This window comes from Netta rufina (genome assembly GCF_964035555.1).
Source record: "Netta rufina genome assembly, chromosome: 5".
In the NCBI taxonomy this organism is placed as follows: Eukaryota; Metazoa; Chordata; class Aves; order Anseriformes; family Anatidae; genus Netta; species Netta rufina.
In genome coordinates this window covers 58,598,803-58,623,465 of record NC_140128.1, presented here as the reverse complement: position 1 = coordinate 58,623,465, position 24,663 = coordinate 58,598,803, and the positions used below count along the sequence as shown (strand labels likewise).

Sequence of the window (24,663 nt, the reverse complement as noted above, 5' to 3'; positions counted from 1 at the left end):
GGCTAGCAGAGCTGTGAAATGCAGCTGTGTGATAGAAGACCATGGGCCTTCTGTATTTGTCCTTCATCTGAAAGTCTGGCCTGTGAGCCTCAGATCAAGCCAAAGAAACCCGAACAGGCAGTGTCAATTCAATCCTTCCTTTGGGAAGGATGCAAAAACTGCTGGAACGCACTGTGTATGGATCCACTTTCTGGTCCGGTTCTCTGCCTTGAAAACCTATTTCATTGCAGGCTTCCTACCTTTCCAAAATGGAGAGGTCAATGGTAGCATTGCCCACAAGATGCATTTTTGGTTCTTAACACCAGGGTAGACTTTGGAGCAATGCCTCCTCCTAGGTCAAGGCAAAGCAAGGAGGTTTGAGCAGACAGCCCCGATGGGAAGACTGAGCCAGCAAGGCCAGCTAATGCCAGCAAGGAGCACTGGCACCAACCCATCTTCCATCAACAGCTTTTGGGTATGGCTTGTGCATGAAAGCAGCCTCTGACCGTGGTGTCCTGTGCTGGCCAGAGTCTCTGCAACTAAGAAGCATGGTCAGAAACTCTCTGCTGAGGCTGACAGTGATGAGAAACCTGGCAGAAAGGGAGGGCAGCAGAAGCTGGAATAAGCGAGAGCAAGCAGAGATCAAAGCCAGAGCACCTCTTTCTAAATGTAAACTGCATTTAGGATGCTTCACCTAATTTACTCCTGTAAATCTCCCTGTCCTCTTAGCTCACTTTATTAATCTGCACTCCAACCGAGGCTGCAGAATGGATGGCCTGAAATGATGGCTTTATTGTTCTGCTCTATACACTCCTCAGACAGATAGCTTTACTTTGATGTGAAACTCAGCCTCAAAAACAAATTGCTCTAACAACGGTTTTAATTGCTATGCAGTAAATTCTCCTTAATCCTCCTGTCCCAGGAACTGCTTTTTGTTAAACCACTGCTCCATCTGCATGTGGGAAAGGAATCACTGTCCTTGGCTGTGCAGTGAAAATGACTGACTGCTGAGCAATTAGTTAATCTCTGGGATAGGAATGTTTCACTAAACTGTCTTTCATGCTGGATTTTGGAGGAAAAGAAGATTTCTGTAGGTTGGTCTACTGGCTGCTTGAAAGAAACAGTAAATAATAACCCTTCTGCAAATTTCTATTGATCTTGACTTCAGAGATACAGCAGCATGCAAAAGCAAAAGCTTGCTACCAAGCACATTTTAATTTTCCTATGGAGAAACTGAATTCTCGTTTCCTCATAACTGATTATTGAATTGACTTGTAAGAGAGGTGAATATTTCCAATACAAATGACAAAGTGATGTCATTTCAGGGCAAGAAGAATTATTTCTGTGAAGCTGAAAAAACCCTTTCAAGGGAAATTTAATCACATTTTATGGGCAAGAAAAAGGTTGATCCTTTCATCATTACTTAATATAGATCTGTGTTCCCCAAGCTGCTGATCTGAAAAAAAAAAAAAAAAAAAAAAAAAGCTGGGCATGTAGCAAGGGAGAGACTCTTCAGAAGAACCCCAAAACTGCCATTTAGCAATTTCCCGGAGCCCAGAACTTCCATCCCCTCGCTACTGCTTGCTCCATGCTTTAGAGATTGAATATTGTAGGTCAAATTTTAATCTGGTTCCATTTTGCGTTCGCAATCAATTTGCACGGCACCCAACTACTCTTGCAGAGAGACATCTGTGCATGCTGACAGTCAATTAGGCTGATCTGCATTTGCAAACGAGCATGCATATTAAAAAGAGAGTGGTTGAGAGTTCGCCCCATCTATTTCATATGGATCTGAAGTCATCCAGCTTTACTTCACAAGTCTGGATTGAAGAAGGAAGAGGAGAGAAGCAGGAAGAGATCCAAGTCCCATTTGTCACCTCCCAAGAACATCATGGCCCGACACATACAGCACTAGACTGGGATTCAGGAGAATGGATTATTCCGCTGGTCCGGCCTTTGGCCAAGTGGGAGGTCTTGTGCAAATCACACGGTCACTTTGTGTATCCATCCCTCCCAGCATAAGAGAGGATAATGATACTGCCATCATTTCTGCAGTTAATTGGAAATCCCTACATCACTGCTAACTATTTACAACCGAGAGACTAGAATTCATAGCTGGTAACAGAGCGAGGCCAATGTTTTGTCTTAATGCCAAAGTTGAGGCAGTTCATTAATAAGAGAAGCCATAAAACAAACAAACAAACAAACAAACAAACAAACAAACAAACAAAAAACCCAGACATTGGTGTTCCTAGGATTTCAGTTCAGGAAGAAGAACTTAAGTCTGCTGTGCTGAGGCATCCGAGGCAGTGCACAACAGATCTGCAATGGTACATGAGGGCCTTTCCAATGCCCTGATAGATCTGTCAGACCTTGTTTCAGGGTAGCACTGACACCTGCTTAGCAAGGAAAGATCAGGCAAGTCACACAGCTTGGGTGATGGGCACTGATTCTGCAAAATGATGTGATTACACATTTAACTAAGTTTATACTGAGCTTTGAGGCTAAGGAGTCAAGTTTCCAAAAGAAACATCAAAGCTCCTTATTCCGTTTGCACAACCACATAGATTCACAACGTCCATAAAGCACTTTCTGAGAACAGGTGAGCCTCCTGGATCAGGAGCCTGTTGAGTCACCCAGAACCTGAGCACCTTCTGTCTATACTTTTGGCACTTATGGAGGCCCCCCTTTCTTTGCACGCTGGGGGAAAGCAATGCATGGATTTTCTGCTGCTGCAGGCACAGCTGCTATATCTGATGCCTGCTAGGTTCTGTTTTCCTGCTAGGAAAAGGATACTGAAGAAGGGCATTGAGCACCTTTGGATATGGGCAGCTTTGCCACAGGTTTTAAACAAGGCGCTAGAATTGAAAACAATCACTTTTTTTCTTGCTTTGCCCTCACTGTTTTCTGTTTTCATCGCTGTAACCAAACAGCAGATGTCTTAGCATGTTGCAGAACAGCCAGACTCAGATCTATTCCTCCAAAGACAGCAAAATGCCTCTTCCACATACAGACAGTTATTTTAAACAATGAACCAGCAAGACTGCTTTATTTATGCATTAAGGCATACTTCAACTAGGACCTACTGCAGGCATAATTTAGGGTCAGTCTGTTGCAGAAAGGAATAAGGGTCTGTGCTGCCTCTGAAGAGACTTATCTGTGACTGTGACCCAAAGAGGCATAGTTCCTTCTATGGGGTTCTCATCACAACTGGGGGGCAACAAAACCCTGCTTTAGCTTCCCAATTCCCTTCCAGGACCTTAAACCTTAGACTGAACTCAGTATGAAGACTAAATTTCAAAGAGCTGAAATTTTCTGTTGAATCAGGACCTAGTTCATTTTCTGTATAAAATACAGCAGGCATAGTGCTTAGCTCTTCCACTGGATCTGGAGGAGAACCGCAGCAAAGACCACCCCACACCAAAACCCTCCCACAACTTTTTGGACTCCACATTGATGTAAATAACTGGTGACACATATCACCAAGTGGAGCACCATGACCACGTTGCTACCACCAATCCTGCCAGCACACCACCAGTAGGAACCCCAGGGCTCAGGAGCTGAAGGGAGCTTCCCATTGCCTCCCAGCCTGGCTGTAGTGTGATGCACTCACCGGCAGGCAGTGCCTCTTCAAGAGGACAGTTTCCAACGCGATCAGGCAGACCTGGTCCTCACAAACTTATACTGGCCACTGGATCAATACCTGCTATTGGCAACGACCTAGTGAAATGTCAGCATGCAGCACTGTCAATTGATTCAGGCTTTGCTGCGCAGCGGATGAGTTATGGTCTGTGCATTTTATTAGAGATGATTACAGAAAGAAACTCCTCAAAGAAAGCAGCTTTCCCTTTGCCCAGCACAGTATCTCCTAAGAGTGATATGCTTCTGAGCATAAACAGGGAAAGATAGTTCAAAGCCTTTGGATGACAGCAGGGTGGTTTGAGCTCGGAGCGGACTGCAGAAATGGTGCTCTCTGGGACGGGGAAAAGTGCCAAAAGACTTTTCAAGCTGCTCTTCAGCCTGATTTAGCTTGGAACAGAAAATCAATCATCAATAATAATATGCAGTACTAATCCACCACTCTTCTTTCCCTATATGGGAGAGGATTTGTGGTGCTGTATCTTTCGCCAGATGCCAAAACCAGGGCACAGGGAGGTCATACCACTTGCCCAGGGTCATTGAGCTCCTTGGTGGACGTGAGAGGGAGGGAGCAGAGGTTGGCAGCCCAGACCCCCATAATAGAAAAATCCATGCTTCAAAAAGATTAAATACACAAATACACAAATATAAGGGTCCATATTGTCAATATTATATAAATATTCTATTTAGTTTCAACAACAGACTTTCTTTTCACTGCTGTCCAGTTTGGGAATTACAGACCTAGATTTCAAATAGCTGAGAGTTGGAAGGGGTTAACTTTAATTGCAGTTAAATCCAGTCCAGGACAACTTTACTGCTGTTCAGCATTGTGTTGGAAGCAGGAAGGGGGGCAGGCAGCACTATCTCTGTTGCTTTAGTGAACGTTTTCTGAAGGTCTTGCTTCTATTACAATGAAAAAACGTCAAAATCTTACTGTTTGGCTTCTGGCCAACCTTACTTGTGACAGACCCGGTGTTCCTGCATATTTCTAGCACAAAGCCACACAGAATATGGGCTCCTAGCATTTGCAGAATTCATATTTTTTTCTGTGTTTTTGCCTTTTACTGTTTTCTGTCTGAAGACCAGTCTCAATAAGCGCCTATGAGACCCTCCATTCATAAAGTAATGCATCAGCAAAAGAAGACCTTTTGCTTCCTTCCACTTTAAGTGGAAATTTAAATTAATTGGAATCATTATTTTTTCCCCTAAATATTACTTCAACAGACTAGAAAGTGCCTGAAATTTAATCTGAAGTCTTCAGACCTGAAAAAGGGATTTGCAACTGAAAGCTTGTAGATTTTTTCAGCTACGCCAATTGGTCTAAAAAATTAAACCATCCCTCCCTATCAGCCTTGTTTCTGACAGTGAAGACATTCTAACTGGCTTTCAGAAACTCTGGTTTTATAGAGAATGTACTACTAGCTGCCCTATCCATTCACTTCATCATTTTCAAGGTTTTGTTAATTTATTGAAAAGCTTTTACAGTGGGAGCTTCAATTAAAACAATGTGTTTCCAATGGCATGCATTGTAGAACACCATCAGTTTTGTTTGGAAACGATGAGTCAGAAATGAAGAAATAATTTTAAAGGGCAGAACATATGAACAACAGACCCGAATGAAAAGGACAATGGGAAGCCTATGTACCTCAAAAAGCCAGGGCATCAGACCTTATTGCATCAATCTATATTACGAAACAGAGACATCAAATGTGCTGCTTTGTCACTGTTAGACATTCCTCACCTGAAGCAGATCCAATAGTGGAGACTATTGCAATAGTAAAAATAATACTATTAGTAGATTTGTCGGGAGAGCCACTGATTCCAGATTCAAGCTAGTTCACAGACGTGGCAATATTCTTGAGTGGAGCAGATGTAGGCTGGTAGATGGGCAATCATTTGCTTGTTTCTATTTTGCTTCTAGAACCCAATCAAGGATCTGATCTTTTAAACACTTGTAGGGTTGAAGGGAGAGTAACTCTATGACACACAACAGAGAAGAGTACAAAGATCCCTGGTGTCACATAGTAGTTAGTATATGTCCTGCAGAAGGGCAGGATAAATTAGCTTTGCTGCAGATCTGCTCTAATCTGCTTGCAGGTCCAAACCTCATGGTGGTTCTGCTTTCAGACAGCCAGAAATTACTTTTTTTCCTTCTTGACCCATAAATATAGCCTATTGCTCTACCAGAGATGACTGAATCTGCCAGTCAACCAAGTCTAGCTTTTGGGTAGTGGAAGGTAAGTGGTGCCAGTGATCACCCCCTTTCCACAGATCTTTTGGATGAAGCCCAAGCTCAAATGACTGCTGGACATATCCCCATGCTGACCTTCCCATGGGACACCCTGCAAATGAAGCCACAGGGACACTGCAAGGGAGAATGAGTCGGGCAATTCACCAGCCCATTCTTCTGCTTCTCCGTTCAGAGATGCCAGGACAAAACAAAACACACCGCCAGTGTGACCTGGCAATTCTTCTAAGCTGAAATCAAGACTCAGCAAAGATGAACACCTCTGGCAGATCATTCACTAACTGAAAGACAGGGTCAGCCCACTGCATAACAGACACAAAATAACTCAGTTAAGCCACTCAGAAATCTCAATTTAACAGAAGAAAAAAGAAAAAAAAAAGAGAGACCAAGAGGTTATTTAAACTTTTAATATATACCTCGTTTAACTACAAAATGCTCTCTGAAATAACCTTAACAAGTATCCCTGGGATTCTTCAAGTGAAACATCTCACTCAGCAAGAGCTAAAATTTTCCCAGCTGAGAGCTCTCAGTTGGCAGCATGTGAGTAAGGAGTGCTGGTTGTTGAAACATGCTGTAATTGCCTTTAATATGCTCCCAGCTAGTGCTTCAGTGGGGAGGAATCTCTTGGGGAGAAAAAAAGACCCAAGACATAAGCACACAAACATTGAAAAGTATCCAGCCAAGGAGAAATATTCTGTGAGGAGAATGTGCAACCCACACCAAGGATAAAATCTCCCTTTAGCCAAAAGTGGTTGGTGTTGAGCTGCCACTGAAAGTGTTTTAGCTCAAGAGCTTAAAGGAAACAGTTTTTCAGAGACATCTGTAACCATCAGCAAACCAGGGGCCTTCAATTTATGGTATAATCAAATAAAAACTTTTTTAAAGAGCAAAGACTACATTTCAATGATATTGGTAATGTTTCCTGGTACCTGAATCTGAACAAGTGAACAGCTCTTCTTTTCTTGGGCAGAAAGTCAAGGGAAACCACCCACAGCCAGAAGAGCCTGGAGGAGAGCTATCCACCAACTGGAGAGGTACCTCCAATGGCACAGAAATACCACGGTGGCCATGACAAACCTCAACACAGAGAGAAGAGTCCTGTTCCCCAAAGGCTATTTGCACAGAAATGAAGTTGTTGATGACAGTCATATCAGAGCTTCTTGCAGGCAAACACAATGGGTTGCCTACATGACAAACACCCAGGGAGGACTGAATGTGTCGACTATCCCCAAAGGGACCATTTCTAACCTCAGAAGATGTGACTGAGGAACACAACAAGTGGTGACTCTTGTGAGCTTTGCATTTATTTCTGAACATTATCACCAAAAGGAAGAGACAGCACAAAAGAGTTAACTAGTGGGGGTATGGGGATGGGATAAACAGATGGTGTGGTGAAGAGCCATTTCCTTCCCATTTACATGCTGACTGCATTAAATCAATCCCTGGGCTTTCATGTCAGTAAGCTAAGGCTCTGCTGGGGAGGATTTTAGTGATCTGGCTATATCCTACTTTTGGGTATCATTCTATTGTGTCCCAGCATTTAGCTTATTCTCAGGGAAAAGTTCCTTCAAATTTCTTCGTGTGATTCTTGGTGATCTTCCCTAATACCAACATCACAGTCACTGCCTCTTTTCTAGATGTGGATCTCTGCAAAGCTCATCAACACTGTTTTACACTCCTATCCATGCATTTAGGCACTAACACAGGATGCTCCTTAGGGGCTGAGCCTGCTGTTTTTGCAGCCTTAGCTTATCTCATTGCTCCAGACCCAAACAAATTAGTTTATAATCCTCAGTATTGTATACTTTGGCAAATCTGGCTTTAAAAGTGATCAGAAATGACCTCCTCCTGTAAAACTGGAGTCAGTCCAGTTGATTTGTCCCCTATCCGTGCCTGGGACTAGAAAAAAAAAAAAAAAAAAAAAGACAACTGTACTTGGACAAATAACAGGTCTTTGCAATCAATAACATCGATGATTCTGTAGTTCCCCATTAGTGACTATGCTGCACCCTGTTTACACACTGTTTGTATCCTTTCTACCACTCCCTGTGCACACACAATTAACAAAACACCAGCTGCTACACGATAAATGGTACTGCAGTGATGCAGAGCGACACCAGACAGAAGTACAGATCTCTGGCTGTGTTACCTTTTCATCTCAGATGCTGCATTCATTTCCCAGCGCTCCTTGTGACCTCTGGGACCTTGGCTAAAGCATCCTCTCTGTTTTCCTCTGAGTTGAAAATTTTCTGGTGCCTAAAAAATGCAGCTATCCCCTAACTTCCCACAGTAGACACCATTTCTTCAGTCACCTTCTTCCAGGAAGATCTTGCTCAGACACTACTAGGAGGCTGAATCTTCTCAGCGGGGTCTGGCACCTACCCTTAGGTGCTGGAGAATACCTAAAGATATGCAGCTGTGCCAGATATTCCACCCATGGCTGATCCATGGGACAAGAGCATCTGCCCACAAGCAGGTTATAACAACATTAAACAAAGCTGTTGGGGATTTTGCAAGGTCAATCTGTGTCTCAACAGAGTCCTTACCTATTAGCAACTGCAGACATTGGACGGAATTTGAGCATAACTGGTCTGAGAGGAAGCTCTTCAAAGGGACACATTACTGATGGACCACAGGGCCTTGGTTCAAACTTTCTGACAAATGCTTTAAGCTACAGCTTATGGTTCATGTTGATCAGCCAGGCATCTGTTTGGTATATTAATGCATGGCTGGGTTGTGCTTGTAAATTATTATTCACGTACTTTTGTAGAACATCTTGAAGTTATTGGCTACGACTTTTTATAAATGGAAACAGGGATAATTAATAACACATGAAAAGCATGCATGATTCAGTTCCTCCATTTACCTTTCTACTGCAGCCTTCTTTGGCAGGAGGGCTAATACAGCCTGGGAGAGGGATGGAGGTCATTCATAATTGAGCTGCTCTGAACTACCAACAACTGTTCCATTTAAAAATGGATTTGCCTTAGACACATGATGGAGATGGAAATTCATTACAATGGCAGGAGTTGAGGAAGGCAGAATCGGTACAAATGTTGAGCTAGACCTAGAAATGAAGTGCTGAGAAGCCAGGATGCTCTGATAAGGAACATGGAGATGGAAACCTGCATGCCCATGCACCAAGGGGCAAGCGATTGGTACAAATGGGAAAGCAAGGCTTGTCTTGATAAAAATGCTACACTACAGTTGACCAATAGAAATATCCCATTTAGAAAGTCTTATGGGCTGTCAGACAAAGCCAAGGCCTACTCCTCTGGGAACAGGAGCATCCTCCATAGAAAAAAAACAAAAACAAAGCAGAGGCCAACAGACTATTTCCAAGAGGGCTGTGTATTCAGAGTGCAGAAAAGTAAGCTGCCTGCCCCAGATATACAGTAGACCAATAGAAATATTTAGGTAGGAAGCTCTATACAAAATCTTTCCATCAACTGAAATGTCTTCTGCCGAATACCAATAAAACAATCTAACCATCAGCTGAAAGCCCAAGGGGAGGCCTGAAGTTTAAGGATCACTGACAGTTTAATTAATAGAGTTAAAAGAAACAGAGTTTAATCACTGAGTATGCTATGCTCTAACAGTACCTTACATCCGAAAACTGTATTCTGTTTTGTTACCTTTAAGAAGGGAAACAAATTAAGACCAGGGGCTGTGGAAACTGAAAAGTGAAAATAGGAGGAAAAAACATGGATTAGTAATAAGCGTTCTTTCCTAAATTAACTAATTTTTTTTTTTTTTTTGCCTTTCAGCAAATTGCTCAGAAGTGCAATAACAGGGGACTTGGCTTATTTCAGGTTCTTCCCAGAATACCCCTGTCCCTACTGACAACCATTCCCACCTCTGGCATATATGTAAATCAGCTCCTCAAAAAATCGCTCTTCCAGACTTCCTTTTCACAAGACCTAAACCAAGGCAGCTTGCTAATCACAGCGACTGGCTGACAATTAGAAAAGGCAAAGTCAATCAACTATCATTAAGTTGGATGTGACAGGCTGGGGGTTATTTTTAACTAAAACAAGTTGGATTAATAATTCTCCACCAAGTTCCTCTTGCCCTTTGTGTACAATTTAACTCTTACCTACAGGCAAAGTTTCCTTGCCCTCAAAGGTAGCCCCAAAATAGCACTAAAAGCAAGGTAAATCTAGGAATTGCAGTACTGCAATGATTATCACATGCTGAGCCAGCATGTTTGGGTATTATCGCATTTCTGAAGTGTTTGCTGGAAAACAATAGATGGATGGATTTATAATTGCACAGAAAAGAAAGACCTTATGCAGGGAGTTTTATTTAGCATTTCACAGCATTTCAGGGGCTTCGTGGGGAGCCTTTTTGTGCAAGCCAAGACAAAAACCTGTCTGGAGAAGGGGAGGCAAAAATAAAATTAGTGCTATCTCTGGTGCAAAACAGCTGTGATATCATTACTGTTATTTCTAGACTGGACAAAACTGATCCTTTTTTGGGCTAGGAGAGGAAACTCCCTCTTAGGTGAGTGCTAAAGCTCTGCCTGCTCCCTGTGAAGCCTATGGGCATCCATTCATATGATCCCAACGAACTGGCAGAAGTTCTCTCTCCCCAGCTATGGCTTTGGGTGCTTTGCAGCTGGCATTCCCAGTCTTATGGAAGAAAGGTGTAAGGGAGTGAGAATTCAGGTGCAGAAACTCATTTTTATATTTGAAAGTCATGCTGAGTTACTGAAACTGGCAGTCAACTCCAGCAAGCAATGATGGAAGCCAGCAGAGAACTTGGTGTTCAACATCTCAGCTTTGTAATGTTTCACCCTTTTTCTTCAGTTGTGTTGGAGAAGTTGTAGATCTATGTGGTAATTAATCTCAGCAACTCACGCAAGAAATCCATTGGTCAGAGTGAGCTGTCTGGAAGGTGTGCGAGGTATCACAACAGACCTCTGTCCCCACTTTCTGTGCAAATCCCACTTGCTAGAGGTTACCTGCAGAGGCTACCTGCAGCAGCAACAGCTCCCAGGACACACCGAGGACATCACAGAATAAACTGTCTACTCTCAGCAGTACCACAAATATAATACTCCCTGTCAACCCATGGCTGGCCTCATAGTTTATTAGGCACCAGGGGAACCATACAAAACCATGGGGAGAGCACCTTCATTAGGACACCTGCCCAAGACAGCCTTCCGCAGAGCTAAGCCTGGCAAAGTAACTGCCCACAAGGGAAACTCAGGCACACAGGGACGGTGATCAACTCGGGTCTGCTGCGGGCTGAGCTCCCATGCCTATGTTCATCACATCAAAGCTCAGAGGGGCTGATGATAAAAACTTTCCTAACTGGCAATTGAAAATGACACAGCAATGCTGTTTCTTGTTGCACCATGCGCATTCCCTCCCTTTCTTTAGTGCCTGGAAGAGATTAGAAGCATCAAATTTAATCAATGAAGGGATGTGAACACAAAATATTTATTTTTTAGTATTTACAAGATTAAAAATAGCAAACCTTTGATTTATTTTTATCATCATTCAAGTCCTGTGCAAGCAACACTACCCTGAATCAATATTAACAGACAGCCTGCAGAAAGCTTTCTGAGTGAACTAAGGAGAGTCTCTTAATTATGGCAGCTTTCTAAACAAGAAAATGGTATTAATCCACAAAGAGCACATTAGTAAATCACTCTCAGTCTGGATCTTCCCTCTAACATAGCCGTTTTACACTTTTGTTTTCCTACGGATGCTGCCCATCCCTGACATTTCCTGATGAACGATCTGTCCGCACACAAATAAATCACTCCGTCTGCATTTCCCTGGCTGCACGAAGAAGAGATGCCTGTACATTTAGCTGGGGTAAATCAGCAGAGTGCCTTGTGTAACAGCTGCTGAGTCTCTGTACAGAAAGCAGCACATCAGCACATACAATTTTCTTCTGCAGCCGTACCGTACTGTTCAAAGATCCTTGAACGAAAAGTATACTAAATTGCCTTGCATTTCCCAACAAAAAACAACAGTAAAATAATGGCCTTACAAATGAGATCAAAGCTATTTTGATTTAGATTTAGACGGAGAAAGAAGTTGCATGCCCATGAAAAAATAATTCTACCTCTGTAATGCCAAAGGATTATTAGGATTGGGCTCAATCCCACTTCTAACAGAGTTGGTGGTGCTTTGCCTCTTGCTCTTTACAGAAGCACAACCAGGACCTCAGAAAAAGGTACTTAACTTAGAGATTATACTCAAAATAGAATAGGGGTCTACTGGTACCTTGTAGGATTAACGTGTCTCTGAAACACTATTAAAGATAACAGTGCATTGGTTAATCTCTGCAACTGCCTTCAGTTTGAAGGCAAAATACACTAATCCAGGCTGTGCCATAAATCTGCACTACCCCAGACATCCCAGAGACCCCAGGTGATACACAGTGCCCTATTTTCAGGTATTTAAATGCTCACTCAGACACGAAAGCCCTTGAGGTGGTAAGGAGAGGAGAGATTTTAGGTTTATTATCTACTCCCCCACCATCTACAAACACAGTTGCATCCACAGGAGGATGCAGAGAAGACCCCTGTGCTACCTCTGTGCCTGCAGGGAAGGGCTCAGCAGTGCAGTTGCTCCCACACCCCCAATTCCCCCCTGTCTGCATGACCCAAGCTGAGCCCAGAAGCAAGGGCTGTAAGGGAGATGATGAAGTGGCAAAAAGGAAAGGGAGGGGAGTGAGGCACACAGGCAAGTCAGGTTCACAGCTACCAAGAAAAGTGAGAGAGCAAACCCCCTGACAGCTTTTATATAGCAATCTCTCTGCTCAGGGACAGCCATCCCATGCTGGCTGGCAGAGAGGCACGGAGGGGTGACGCTAATGCTGCTGCAGCTTTCTCTCTGAATTTTTACGCTGCTTTTCTACCTAGCAAAGTCATGCACGGCTCTCCAAGGACTGACTTCCCTGCTGTGACTGCTTCAAATTCAAATCCCCGTGCCCCTGAAGAGGAGACCAAGGAATGACTCGGGAGCAGGAGACAGGAGCAAGGAGCAGCAGAAAAACTCTGAAGCTGAGGTCTGGTATTCCCGCACCCATGGGAGCACGTGGACTTCCCTGCAGCACGAGGGGCAGCATGGGTGCACTGCTGAGGCCGTATTGGGTCCCATGCACATCCAATATACACCTGGACACCTCCAGAGGTGGTGCCAAATCTACATCACTGAAACAGTCCTTTAGGAAATATAGCAATGGAATAATAGCATATCTGGAGATAACTGAATACAATAAGATCAAACAATAAAAAATAATTGTGTTACGTGAAAGCTTCTTAGAGCATAATGGAGGCTGCAAGGTCTGCTAAGATGCCAACAAAATGAAACCGTATTGATTTTGGAGGGTGTAACTTATTTGGTCTGTGATCGTGCTAAACTGTAGCTACAGCTAAACTATAGCTATAGGACTTCGTTTTCTGGAACAACACACTTACATAAAAAGAAGAAAAAATACAAATAACAAAAGACCAAAGAGGGTCTGCAGATGCTTTGAGTCCCCTGGAAGGACACGGAAAAGAAACATACCATATGCTTTGCCATCAAGAAGTGGATCAAATTAATTTCCAATAAGCTTGAGCAAGCCACTGAGTTGCAAACAAAACTCTGAGTTAACAGCCATGCCAAAAGCCTGCTGGCTATATAAGCTGTAATAGAAATTGATCTGTTGGATCTGCCCTTCCAGAGGCTTGATCGTGATCTCACTGGGACCCTTGCCACTGGCTTGAACCAGCAGAGGAATAAACTCCACATGCAGAAGAAAAGTACCAGAAGTGAGAGGTGGATGAGGCCTGACAGTAAGCACTTTCCCCAGAACAGGACAGGGGCCCAGGGCCCCACTAGAGCCCCCCCAGCTGATTTCCATACTAGTCACAGCTGCTCCGTAAGCACCACATTCCTCTTCCTGCTTCTCTTCAGCAATAATGACAGAAAAACTTGTTTTGCCCAGATAGGTTTTGTCACCCCTGCTGTCTGCTGTCCCCACATGGGGGAAGATCCCAGTGACAATGGAAAAAGGGGTGGCAATGGATGATGAACCTGCCAGTGCAGATGGACAAGGGGCACAGGAGGTACCCTGCATCCTCTGCTTCACTGTTACCCCCTAGTTCTGTTTGCCAGTGTTACCCAAAGACCATGGTCTGATCCCTTCCTATGTGAGCAAGTCAGGACTGAGAAGGAACACCAGCTGGCAAAGTGCAAACAGCTCTGAGCAAAGCTGCCTTTATTGGAAATAGCTTTCAGAGCTCAAAACTGGCGAAAATCTGCAAGTTCACCAGCACAAGTGCAACCTGCAGGAGCAGGGGCCAGTGCACAGAGCAACACCTTCTGCCTCCGACATTGCTTCTGCATCAGGACACTCGCTAATGTAGCACGACATCCAAGGAGTCTTAAAGGTGACAAAGGGGATCCCGAATGAGCCCTGGTACAACCTTCACTTCTAGGAGACATGAACGCAGAACTCAAATTGAAATAAAGCTTTTTCAAAAATTACGTGACACAGAAATGATGTGTGATTCACTCAAGAAACAACACATGATTCATTAAAACCTCAAGCAAAAACAGAAAGCCAATTTAAAAAGAACTTATTCTGACCTGAAATAGAAAGACAAACAGGACATTTGTATTAAGAGAGTGTAATGGCTTCACCTGCTTTTTCACCTCAGAGCTTCACACTGTGCTGGAGGAATTAGATAACATCAGTCAGTCACAGTGTTGTCCCTGGCTTTAAGAATATCACTGGGAAGAGAACTAAACCTCTCCAGAGGGTATTTCACTGCCTTAAAGGCACTTGTTTCTCTTCACATTTCCTTGGCTCATTCCTAGCACACCTTCCAGGAGCAAATGTGCCAGAGACCCTCTATGGCCAATTATCCCCATCCCTGGCCACTCCAGGTTCATTTAACACAGCTCATTTTGCTCACAGTAGTATGTGACCATATGAGGGGAAAATGCTTACTTTACTTAAGCAAAAGAGAATTTCAGCTTGGATTTCAGAAGGGTGAAATTTCGGTTTGATTTTTTTTCCTGCACTTCCATAGACTGCAGTGGTCCAGCAGTTAGCTGGAGATGGTGCATTAGTTGGTGTAAATGGAAGAAATGATGAGAAAAGGGAAAAAAAAAAAAAAAAAAAAAAAAAACAGAAGAAAAAAAAAACAACTTTAAAAATATCTCAGCTGAAGACTTGTTTTCTGTGGAAACACAACTGGTAGCACAATGCAGGCTTTCCTTCCTGATTTTGACCATCAATATAATATACATATATCTGTACGGGTTTGGGTCCCTTGGAAATCTGTCTTAGCTCCCCTTCCTTAGGCCAAGCTCCATGGCTTAAGCTTGTAGAGGTCTCACTCCAGTTGCGTGAAATCTTGAAAGGCACTTAATGAATTAGGCATTATTAATATTCTTTTCCAACATCAGAAGGCAGTAATTAACTCTTTGAAGACTCATCCCAAAGTCTGCTTTATTACTTCCAGTCTTCAGTGGCAGCTATGTAATCTCATTGTAATTTTATAGAATAACTTACCAGATTAATTATTTTCCCTATTTGAAAAAAAAAAGTTCAAAGTCCTGGTTCTGCCTTGGAGTGTACATTAGTGATGTTAGATGTGCCATAAAGATTTCAGAGCACGAAACAAGATACCCTGTAATACTCTGCAATTACAGATTAAAAGTCACTTCGTCACCCTGAGCAGGAGAGAGGACTGCGGGCTGAAAAGCTAGCAAGCATGCTCACTTTATGGGCTCATAAATGCAGCGTGATGGCTGAGCTACCTAATGCACAGAAAAAGAAAACAAAAATCCAGAGTTGATAATAGCATGCTGAGCAGATGCCTTAAGTAGGTCATTCAACATGCCAAGCCTCTAAATGTTATTTGGGAGTGAGAAAACATTATTTTCCCACTTTAGTGTGACTTTCTCTTCCCTGTCATGTGGAACTAACCTTTTCTGCTCGGTACTATTATTAATTTATTAGCCTTTTGAACGTTTAAATTGTTTCACAGTCTATAGACCACATCTAAGTGCTTGTTGAGGGACAATGCAACACAAATACGCGTGTGTATGCACCCATACGCACGCATGCATATTTAGAAGAGCAGACCTGATGAAAGAGCAATTCTCTCTGTCTATATATTTTTGACAGTGAGAACAAACAGCCATTTTCTTGAGCACAGAACTGCAAGGAGGGTATTTTTGCTATAATTAAATGTCAAACCTTACAAGTGATGACTATGTAGAAAAAGCGTTAAGTATATTTCTATTGAAATCAATTAAAGGAGACAATGATTTTCTTTTCATTTAGATTACGTGACTTCAGCACAAATTGCTGCAGTACAGTGCAGCTCTGTCAGCCCGCTCTCACTGCTTTCTCTTTGCCTGATGAAACTGTCCTGGATGGCATGGCTTTTCTTAAAAGATGAACTCACAGGCAAACCCTTCCGAGCCCAACAAGGAATAACATATAGTTTCAGTAGATATAACATTTGAAACAATCTCACTAATAATTTTATGTAACAGGACTTGGATTGTGTCCCTGGTGTTGGAAGTGGTATAATCTATTTTGTATCTATAAACAACACCCAAAATTTCTGCAAAGCAGACTCTGGCTCAGCACAACTTACTGCAATACTGGGAGTAAGACTTTTCCTGAAATAGCTCTTGAGCAACACTGTAGGAGATATCATAGGTGAAGTTCATCTGTTGTACCCTAGGTATTTAAAAGTTAGCAATCAAGGACTCCCTCAACACTCAACAGAAAGGAGATGATCCCAAAGTAGGGATCATCACTGAAGAGGAACCAGATGATTGCCCTCTAAAAGAACCACTCTACATGGGCTATTAAAGGTGATGTGATTACCTTGAATCACTGCCAGCATGGCACAATCCATGTATCCAACACTGAGCTATGCACTGGGGATCTGAACTCCCTGAGTGTTTTTCCACTTGTGTGACTCTCTCTTCCAGGACCCTGCAGGAAACCAAATTGCCCAAAACAAGGAGCATAGTAGAGAAGAAAATCCATGGAAAAACAGCCAGGCAATTATGCCCTAGAAGCATCCCAGGACTGTAGAGTTGGACTCCAGCACATTGCCCTGTCAGGAAAAGCTATCTATGTGTTTTTAGCTGTGCACAACCTTGTCGTGCTAATGGGGGCAGGGGATTCCCAGGAAGTTAGCTGAAGTGACAGGTTCATAGTTTTAAGAAAGAAAGAATACATTCTGGCAGCGTATGTGGCATTGTCTTGTCCCACAAAATCACAGTCAGGAAGGTCTGAGCAGAATTGTCATCTTGGGACTGGAGCTGGTGGCTTGTCACAGTTAGGTGAGATGGCAAGGGAAGGATGCTGAAGTCACAGCCTGGACAACATCTTATCAACAGAGAAGCGAAAAGCTAGAAACCCCAAACAACCTTTCAAGCCCCAAAGCCCTTCCTCAGGTCTGAAGTGGAGTTAACAAGCTTCAAGTCAGAGGTAAGCTGACAAGCTGGAACCAAACCTGATTATAATTCAGCTCTTTCAGACTCCTGCACAGGCAGAGTGGGACCATAATCCCATTGCATCTGCTTTTTGCCAAGTGTATTTCGTGCCATACTTGGTATATTAATGAGCACAAGGAATGCACCAAAAATTGAATCTCCTTTGAAAGAAACATTTGTAAGATGCTCCAGTGACCATGGAGAAACTATACCCACTAGTTCTGTTCAATTCCTGTTGCTTCAGAGGCTGAAATTATCTTGTAAAATACCAAGGTAGCCTCAGTACATTATTAGGTGAGATGCCCTTAGGTACAGCTGTAGAAAAATGTTTCAGCAGCTAGAGGATCTCAGTTAATGCTCAATAATCTATAAATCATTGTTATGAGATTTCTCTATGCAAATGAAATTTATATAACACTCATCAATCTTAAAAAAAAACATCATAAAGATTAAATTTTGCAGCCGCAATGTGAATTAAAGAATCCCTTAACCTGTTTTCAAGATACGTCCTTATAGCTAATTAATTTTTAGATGGAGTGCTCTTTGAAAGGACTAATGGATAGTGAGCATTGCTGATTGATTATAAAATGAGCAGGAGGATTTAAAAAGTGAGCTGTGAATGTAAAATTGCTACCAAGCTTTATTAACCTTGCCATATTAAAATTTTCAACTATGCAAGTGCGGGAAGCAGGTATTAAAATAATGCTTTTGCTGAGTACATTTTATTTATTTAACATCAATAAATTTCTCTTAGTTGGTCTGCGCCATGCAGATCCATCAGGCTGTTCTCTTCTGACCTATATCTTGGCGGGTGAGAGACTGAACCTCACCTCTGAGGAATCTAGAATCTAGATTCGCTCATACTGTAACATATAACTTCATACATTATGTAACAGAAAGTAAAAAAAAATGAAAAGAAAAGAAAAAAGAAAAGAAATTGAAAAGAAAGAGTAATTCATGTCACGCTGCCTGGACTGCTTCTCAGGGCTGCAAATCTATGGCTAACTTTTATTGAGCCATCATTAACAAAGAGCTACAACATTTATTGAAAGGCCAGTTAATCTGCAATGACCTGAAAACATCAAGAGTAAATTGGGGGTTGTTCAGCACTGCATACAGTCTGCAGGAGTGTGCAATCTCTTGGTGAAAGAAATGGGAAAACAAGAGCAGCTGCCTTACCCGCTTCCTCAAATTGCAGGTGAGTGTGAGATTCCTCGAGAATGAATTTGCAAAAGCAGTATAAAAGTCCAACACTTTAAGCAAGGCTTCTCGTTTAATAATATGTAAATCGCAGTATGTCAGAGCCCGCACATTGGCACACGCATGGGCCAGACTGGTTTCCTTCCAGAAGATATCGCCAAACACATCGCCTTTACCTGAAAAACAGCAGCACAAATTTGTTAAAAGGTAACACTTATATGGTGTTGTTCAGCATATGCATGATTTCTTCCTGAACTCTTATGCTTTTGATTAAGCTAACATCAGCTCCCAGCTGTGAAAACTAATAAAAGTTTTAAAAATATCTGAGGTACTTGAGCATCCTTAGCAATAGCCCCAGGTTTTTAATGTATTTATAGACTGCCCTGAGAAGTGTCACAAAGCATAAAAGCCAGATTGTAAAGGTCTTGGTGTAGCTGAAGATGCTGGTAATGGATTTTCCAAAAGTTCCTGAACTTAGAGGTACTTAACTAATGGTCAGGTTACTAAATATTTCTGAGGATCTTTCCTAAATTATATAGGAACTCCAGTCTCACTGAAAGCTGATGCCATTTAGTGTTTTTTTTTTTTTTTTTTTTTTTATCACCATGGCTTTGCAGTGCTGTATAAAAGCCAGCTTCCAGGGACTGAGGATCACATTTTAAAGACAGTTTAAACACTTCTACTTCAGCGTGAAAGGCAATCTTCCTTCAGAAAATGCACCCAAAGTTTCCTGAGAGTTTTAACCTGGCTCTAAATCTTGAGCAGTTTCAAAAGCCTGTTTCTAAATACAAACACATCAACTTAAGTAGAGGGTTATGCTTATGTCTGTATTTAAATATTTGCTGGCTATGAAAGGGTTTGACCACTTGGACACCTGTACATTTAAATAGCTACAACCACATGGGAGATGAGGCCCTGGGCGAGGGCCACAACGCGTGGTAGGTGGCTGGCACCTCAAATTCTGAAGCGTGGTACATGGAAAGCCATTTGCTTCAGTTCCCAATGATTTTCAAGCTCTTTATTTCAGTAGTTATTAAGAGAAAATGAGAATCAATTGGTCAGTGGTATTATCTTTATTGATTTCGGGTACCTCAAGCAGCCCCTTGGTGAAGGTTAGAGATTTTACAGTCTGGGGATAGGAAAGGTAATATACATTTTCATACTTCTTCCTTTAAGGGCTTGCAACTTTCACTCTGCTCTATTTTGGGAACACAGGCTGGAGTTAAAATTTATCCAACTTATTGCTCTTTGGGGTCAGAGACTATTTCCCTATTTTGGCCTCACATATCATATTCAGTTAAACAGGACCAACATTTCTCATGTAGAGTAAAATGTGACCTACGAGTCCCTGTCTTCATTCCCTTGTTTTCATTTTGTAACAGAAGTCTGTATGGCAGAATCATCCCTCAGAAAGGTTATAGCATTTTCATTGAATTGCTTTTGAATAATTCTACATATTTAGATGTAATTAAAATTAACTGCAATATATAATATTGCTGATAAAATGTATAAAACAAGTTGCCTTAAAATGCTTTCCTTCTCACAGAGCATTTCCTACTAACATATAATTTATCTAATGTAATGTTTTGAAACCCTTTGCTATTAATTGTCCTTGTCTATACGCATAGTTCAAAACCTGGTTTACAGGCATACTCAGCACAGTTACATAATTTACAGAAAACAGACCATTTCTGAAGTGCACAAAAATTGCTTAATGGATTTGCTCTCTGAGGTGGACACAGGACGGAATTTAGTCCTGCTTTCAGCAGCTGCAGACTACAGTTAAAAAGACAGAATTCAATAACAGGGACTAGTATGATTTTTCCACTGAAATGTGAGCAAAATACTTGTTTTCCTTCTAAATTTAAAGTAATATACAACTAATTTAAGACAAGAAGCTGGAAGCAGTGGATGCTGACTCAGAAACTCTGTAGGATGTTGTGCTACAGAATATACCCAAATCACATACAGATGAAATCACCATTCATAAAACTGAAATCTCCTCATCTTCCGCAGTTCAGCGAGGCAGGAATGATACTGGGTTTCTCTAAAAGAATCTGAGTTGAGATAAACTGAACCTCTTTGCTCTTTCATGGGTCATCACTCAGTGGACTTGAGTGGTGAAACGGTTACTTGAAGAGACGACTTAAAAGGTAAAGCTGGTATTTTGTCTGCTGCCAATGCTCATTGATTCACAGGAGGTGACTATAAGAGGCCCATAAGCTCCCTTTATGTTGCAGTTTATTCTCTTCAGTGAGTATAAAATCTTGGAAGCACTCGAGGCTTTCTGAATTTGATGTTTCCCCACACACTTCCAAGTCTCATTTGCCTGCTATAAATGTGCTAAGGAACGTCCTGAATGAAAACAAAACCAACCAGATTCTCCAAAACAATGCACGTTTCCTCATAAATACAGAGATTAATGTACTATACTTCGTCCGGATGAGCTGTAGCTCACTGTGTGGAGAGCAGTAATTATTCATTCAAGTTTTATTTAACACAGTGCAACTAACTGGAAAAAAAAATCTTAAAATTATAATAAAAAATGTACCTGGCATGACTTAAACCCCAGCCACTCGGAGGCATGCCAGCACAATGCGCACACACCTCCGGGGACAGCCTGGGGTTGGGCTGCTGATGCAGAGACACTTGGGACTGATGCATCCCACAGCCTTCTCAAAGTCTCTCTCTTGAGATTTTTCAAGACCCAGCATATTACCTCCCAAATTTGCACTGCCCCAAGTCCTGAGCAGTCCCAATACTCCTCCTGAACTGAAGCAAAGCTCTAGGAAGTCCCCTTGTGCCATTGCTCTTGCAGTGCCTGAAGCATTGCTAAAACAGGGAGTGCTGCAAAGTTAAAGTGGGAGCCTTTTGTGTACGCTTTGCACTTGGTGTAAAGAATTACACAGAGGAAAGGCAATGAGAGTCAGGGTGTAGATGTTGCTGGCTTAAAGGTGACAGAAGCCTGGATGGAAGGATCCAAAAAAAACACAGAAACCAGGAAGATGTGTGCAGGGTGTTGATGATGAACTTAATTTTTGCTGAAATAGCTCTACTGGTATCACCCTAAAGACAGACTAAAATTTTCACTTGTCTAATGCATATATGCCTGTACATAAAAACATACATATGCATGTACATATGTATATATTTAGAGAGAATTATACAGCATGTAATTATATAATATATAATTATGTTTCTATATATTATTCTGATTTTTTTATTCTGAATAACTCCCACACAGAAGTCGGGGGGAGGGGGCTGATGTTCTACACAGCCTTGCACCATGGACTGAGTTGCCAATTTGTGAAACTGCAGCTCATGGTTGGACCTCTCAGGCAGAAAAAAATCTTAAGGGACTTACAAAACTCCCCAGGGGCACAAAATGGGAATGAAAAAGTCCTTGGATTCACAGGGAGGAAACACCCTTGTAAAACAGAACCCCTGAAGAACCTGTATTTATCTATGAAAAGAAATACATACATATGTATCTTTCTCCAGATAGGGAAAGAAACAGCTAAAAAATATCCTAGTAGACATCATAATTTGAGAGGGCTTTTGGAGAAGGTTGGGGCAGGCAATGAGAGAATGAATTCCAGGTGGAAAACACTACTAGGAAGAAAAACATATAAAAGGGGCCCAGGCTTCTTCTTAAGGTGATAGCTCTTGTGGAAGGGAGCGAATTTGGAAAATATATTCTGTGCAGTCTTAGCAAATAGGCCAGCTAACCTACCTCCCATTTTAAAACATCTCCCAGGACCCATCAGTCACACTAGCAAAAGCCAGACACAATGAATAATGTAGGCTTTCCATCAGGATACGCTTAAATCTTCAGTTGCTCAGGAAAGACAGAGGCAGTACAAAACAATTTTCTTGCAGAATCAGTAAAACTCTATTACACACAGAAAATGTTCACCTAATTTGCCCAGGTACAAATAGCCATGAAGGATGCACAGACGTGGAGGTCAGGAACCAAATATCAAGTCCCTGTAGCCATAATTACATTGCTACTGGTACAAGAATTCATACACATACATTTGTCTGTGCGTATACATCTGCAGTGAAAGCTCTGGCTGCCAGGCAGATGAATCTTGGGCTGATGTAGATCTCTAATGAGCAAGGAGGAAACCTGCTCCGGTTACTCACAGCAGCCTACAGCTCTGTATTGGTTTGGCAAATAGTCCAGCTCTGCAACTCCTTGCCACAGGACATCAGGGTTGCAGAGGTTTACAAAATAACAGCATGGATTCGTGCAATAAAACCCACCTGTGGCTACTAAACACAAGAATTTCCCTTTGAGTGAGGGACATCTTGAAGCACAATCTAATGGACGGTTGGAGAACACTGGTTGCTTCATCTTCCTACTTTCTCCTGCACATCTGCTATTGCCCAGTTTTGCAGACAGGGTACTGGGCTGGCTGGAGTTGTGGATTTAGCTGATCCAGCTACCTGTGCCCAATGAAGGGGTCTGGAGTGATGCAAGCTCACCAGCTGTCTCCTGCCCTCTGGGACATCACTGTTGCCTGTTAGCACAACCTACCAGACCAAGACAGAGAGCTCCTTGCTTCTGTGGAGGTTTTAGCCAAAACTTCAGCCTTCCCCAGGGCATCCCAAGGAGCCAGAACTCCCTTGAAAACCACTTAACACCTGTCAGACATCCAGCCTGACAGTACAGTAACATGTGAAGGGGTAGAATGAGCAGAGAAAACAGCATTTTTAGTATCTGAAAGACTATCAAAATAGCCAGCAAATAAACAATAACAAGAGACTGTGCCAGAGATTCAAGTCCATGCTTGCAAAAGCACTTTGCATTATTAAATACAGTGCAACCTTCCCCATTTGCACGTAAAAACTGGAAATAAATTTACCTTTCTTCCAGCACTCGGGACTGCTGCAAGAAGAGGGAAAGATCTGTAGAGATATTCTCCTGTTAGTGAAAGCTTAACGGTGCCCATCTCTCACACTTGAAGCACAAGTCTCCTAGTACTTCATATTTTTCTAGAAGCCCCAGCTCCTCGTGATTGGAAACCTCAGTTTTGATTTGATAACAAAAAGAAGTATCCATTCTTCCCGACCGAGGGAATAAATATGAAAGCATGACCATTCCCACCATCTTCAACATTCGTAAGGCAAATCAGATTGCCTCAAACTGTTAGCCTGATTTGAAAGAAATATATCACATTATTTTAAAATATTTTTTCTTTTCTTGCACTGCCAACACTTTTGAGCTCCTGGGTTTGGCAGTGAAGCATGCAGGTCTAATTCAAAACCATTTCAATTCAGTGGAAGGAATGTTTCTGACATTGGAGGCTGCAGATCACATCTATAACACACCAGCTGGCACTAAATTAAGATTGATGCTTCTTATTATAGCTAACCATGGTGCAGATAGAGACAGAAATATTTTAAACTTACAAAATAATGTGAAAAAATTAACATTCCCTTTAATTCTGTCAGTAAGAGCTAATAACACCTTTGAACACACATCAGTAGGACTAAATTTTACATGGTGCTATGCACGTTAACTCCAACCTGTAAGACAGGACACATTCCAAGAACATGTTTAGGGGTACTGCACATTGCAAAGCTGCATGTCACTGGGTATCTGATCAGTACTCTGAGTATTTTGGAAAATACTTTGAGATGCAGCACTTCAAAAACAGCCTACGTCACCTTTATTATTGCAGTCCTGTTAACTGAAAAAAGAGCTTTCCTTTACGAATCATATCCCTGCAAGTTAATTTGGAGCTTTAACTCACTGCAACAAAGGGGACTTTTCCTACAGATGTAACAGGACCCGGGCTGTTCTGCAAATTCCTGCCAGGTACATGCTACTAAGCTGGGGAAACTCTCACAGCTAGTTTGCCTTGGTTTACTTCACATGAAAAACAAACAAAAAAAGTTCACTACAAAATATCAAGCTGATTTTATGTGAAGTCAAATTCTGCCACCTTTCTTCCACTTGAGAAGTGACCCAAGCTGCAATTACATTAATTAAAATCAAGGAATGAGGTACTATCACTATGAGATGGAATTGGACTGCGAGTTGTTCACATCATGCAGTGCACCACACATGGTCAGTCGTGCCCTGCTCAAAGCACACGTCCACATGGGTACCACCAT

At 42.1% G+C, this 24,663-nt stretch overlaps 1 protein-coding gene across 1 annotated transcript in view; it reads right to left on the bottom strand.

Annotated features, from left to right (window-relative positions):
- The window catches only part of KCNH5 (potassium voltage-gated channel subfamily H member 5), a gene marked incomplete at its 3' end in the record, with an annotated part of 156,145 nt that overhangs the window by 8,216 nt on the left and 123,266 nt on the right, over nt 1–24,663 (bottom strand). Inside the window, exon 10 of the mRNA XM_084287898.1 lies at nt 18,520–18,716. Within this exon, the coding sequence (XP_084144024.1) occupies nt 18,520–18,716 (197 nt within the window). The remainder of the gene's footprint in view (nt 1–18,519; nt 18,717–24,663) is intronic.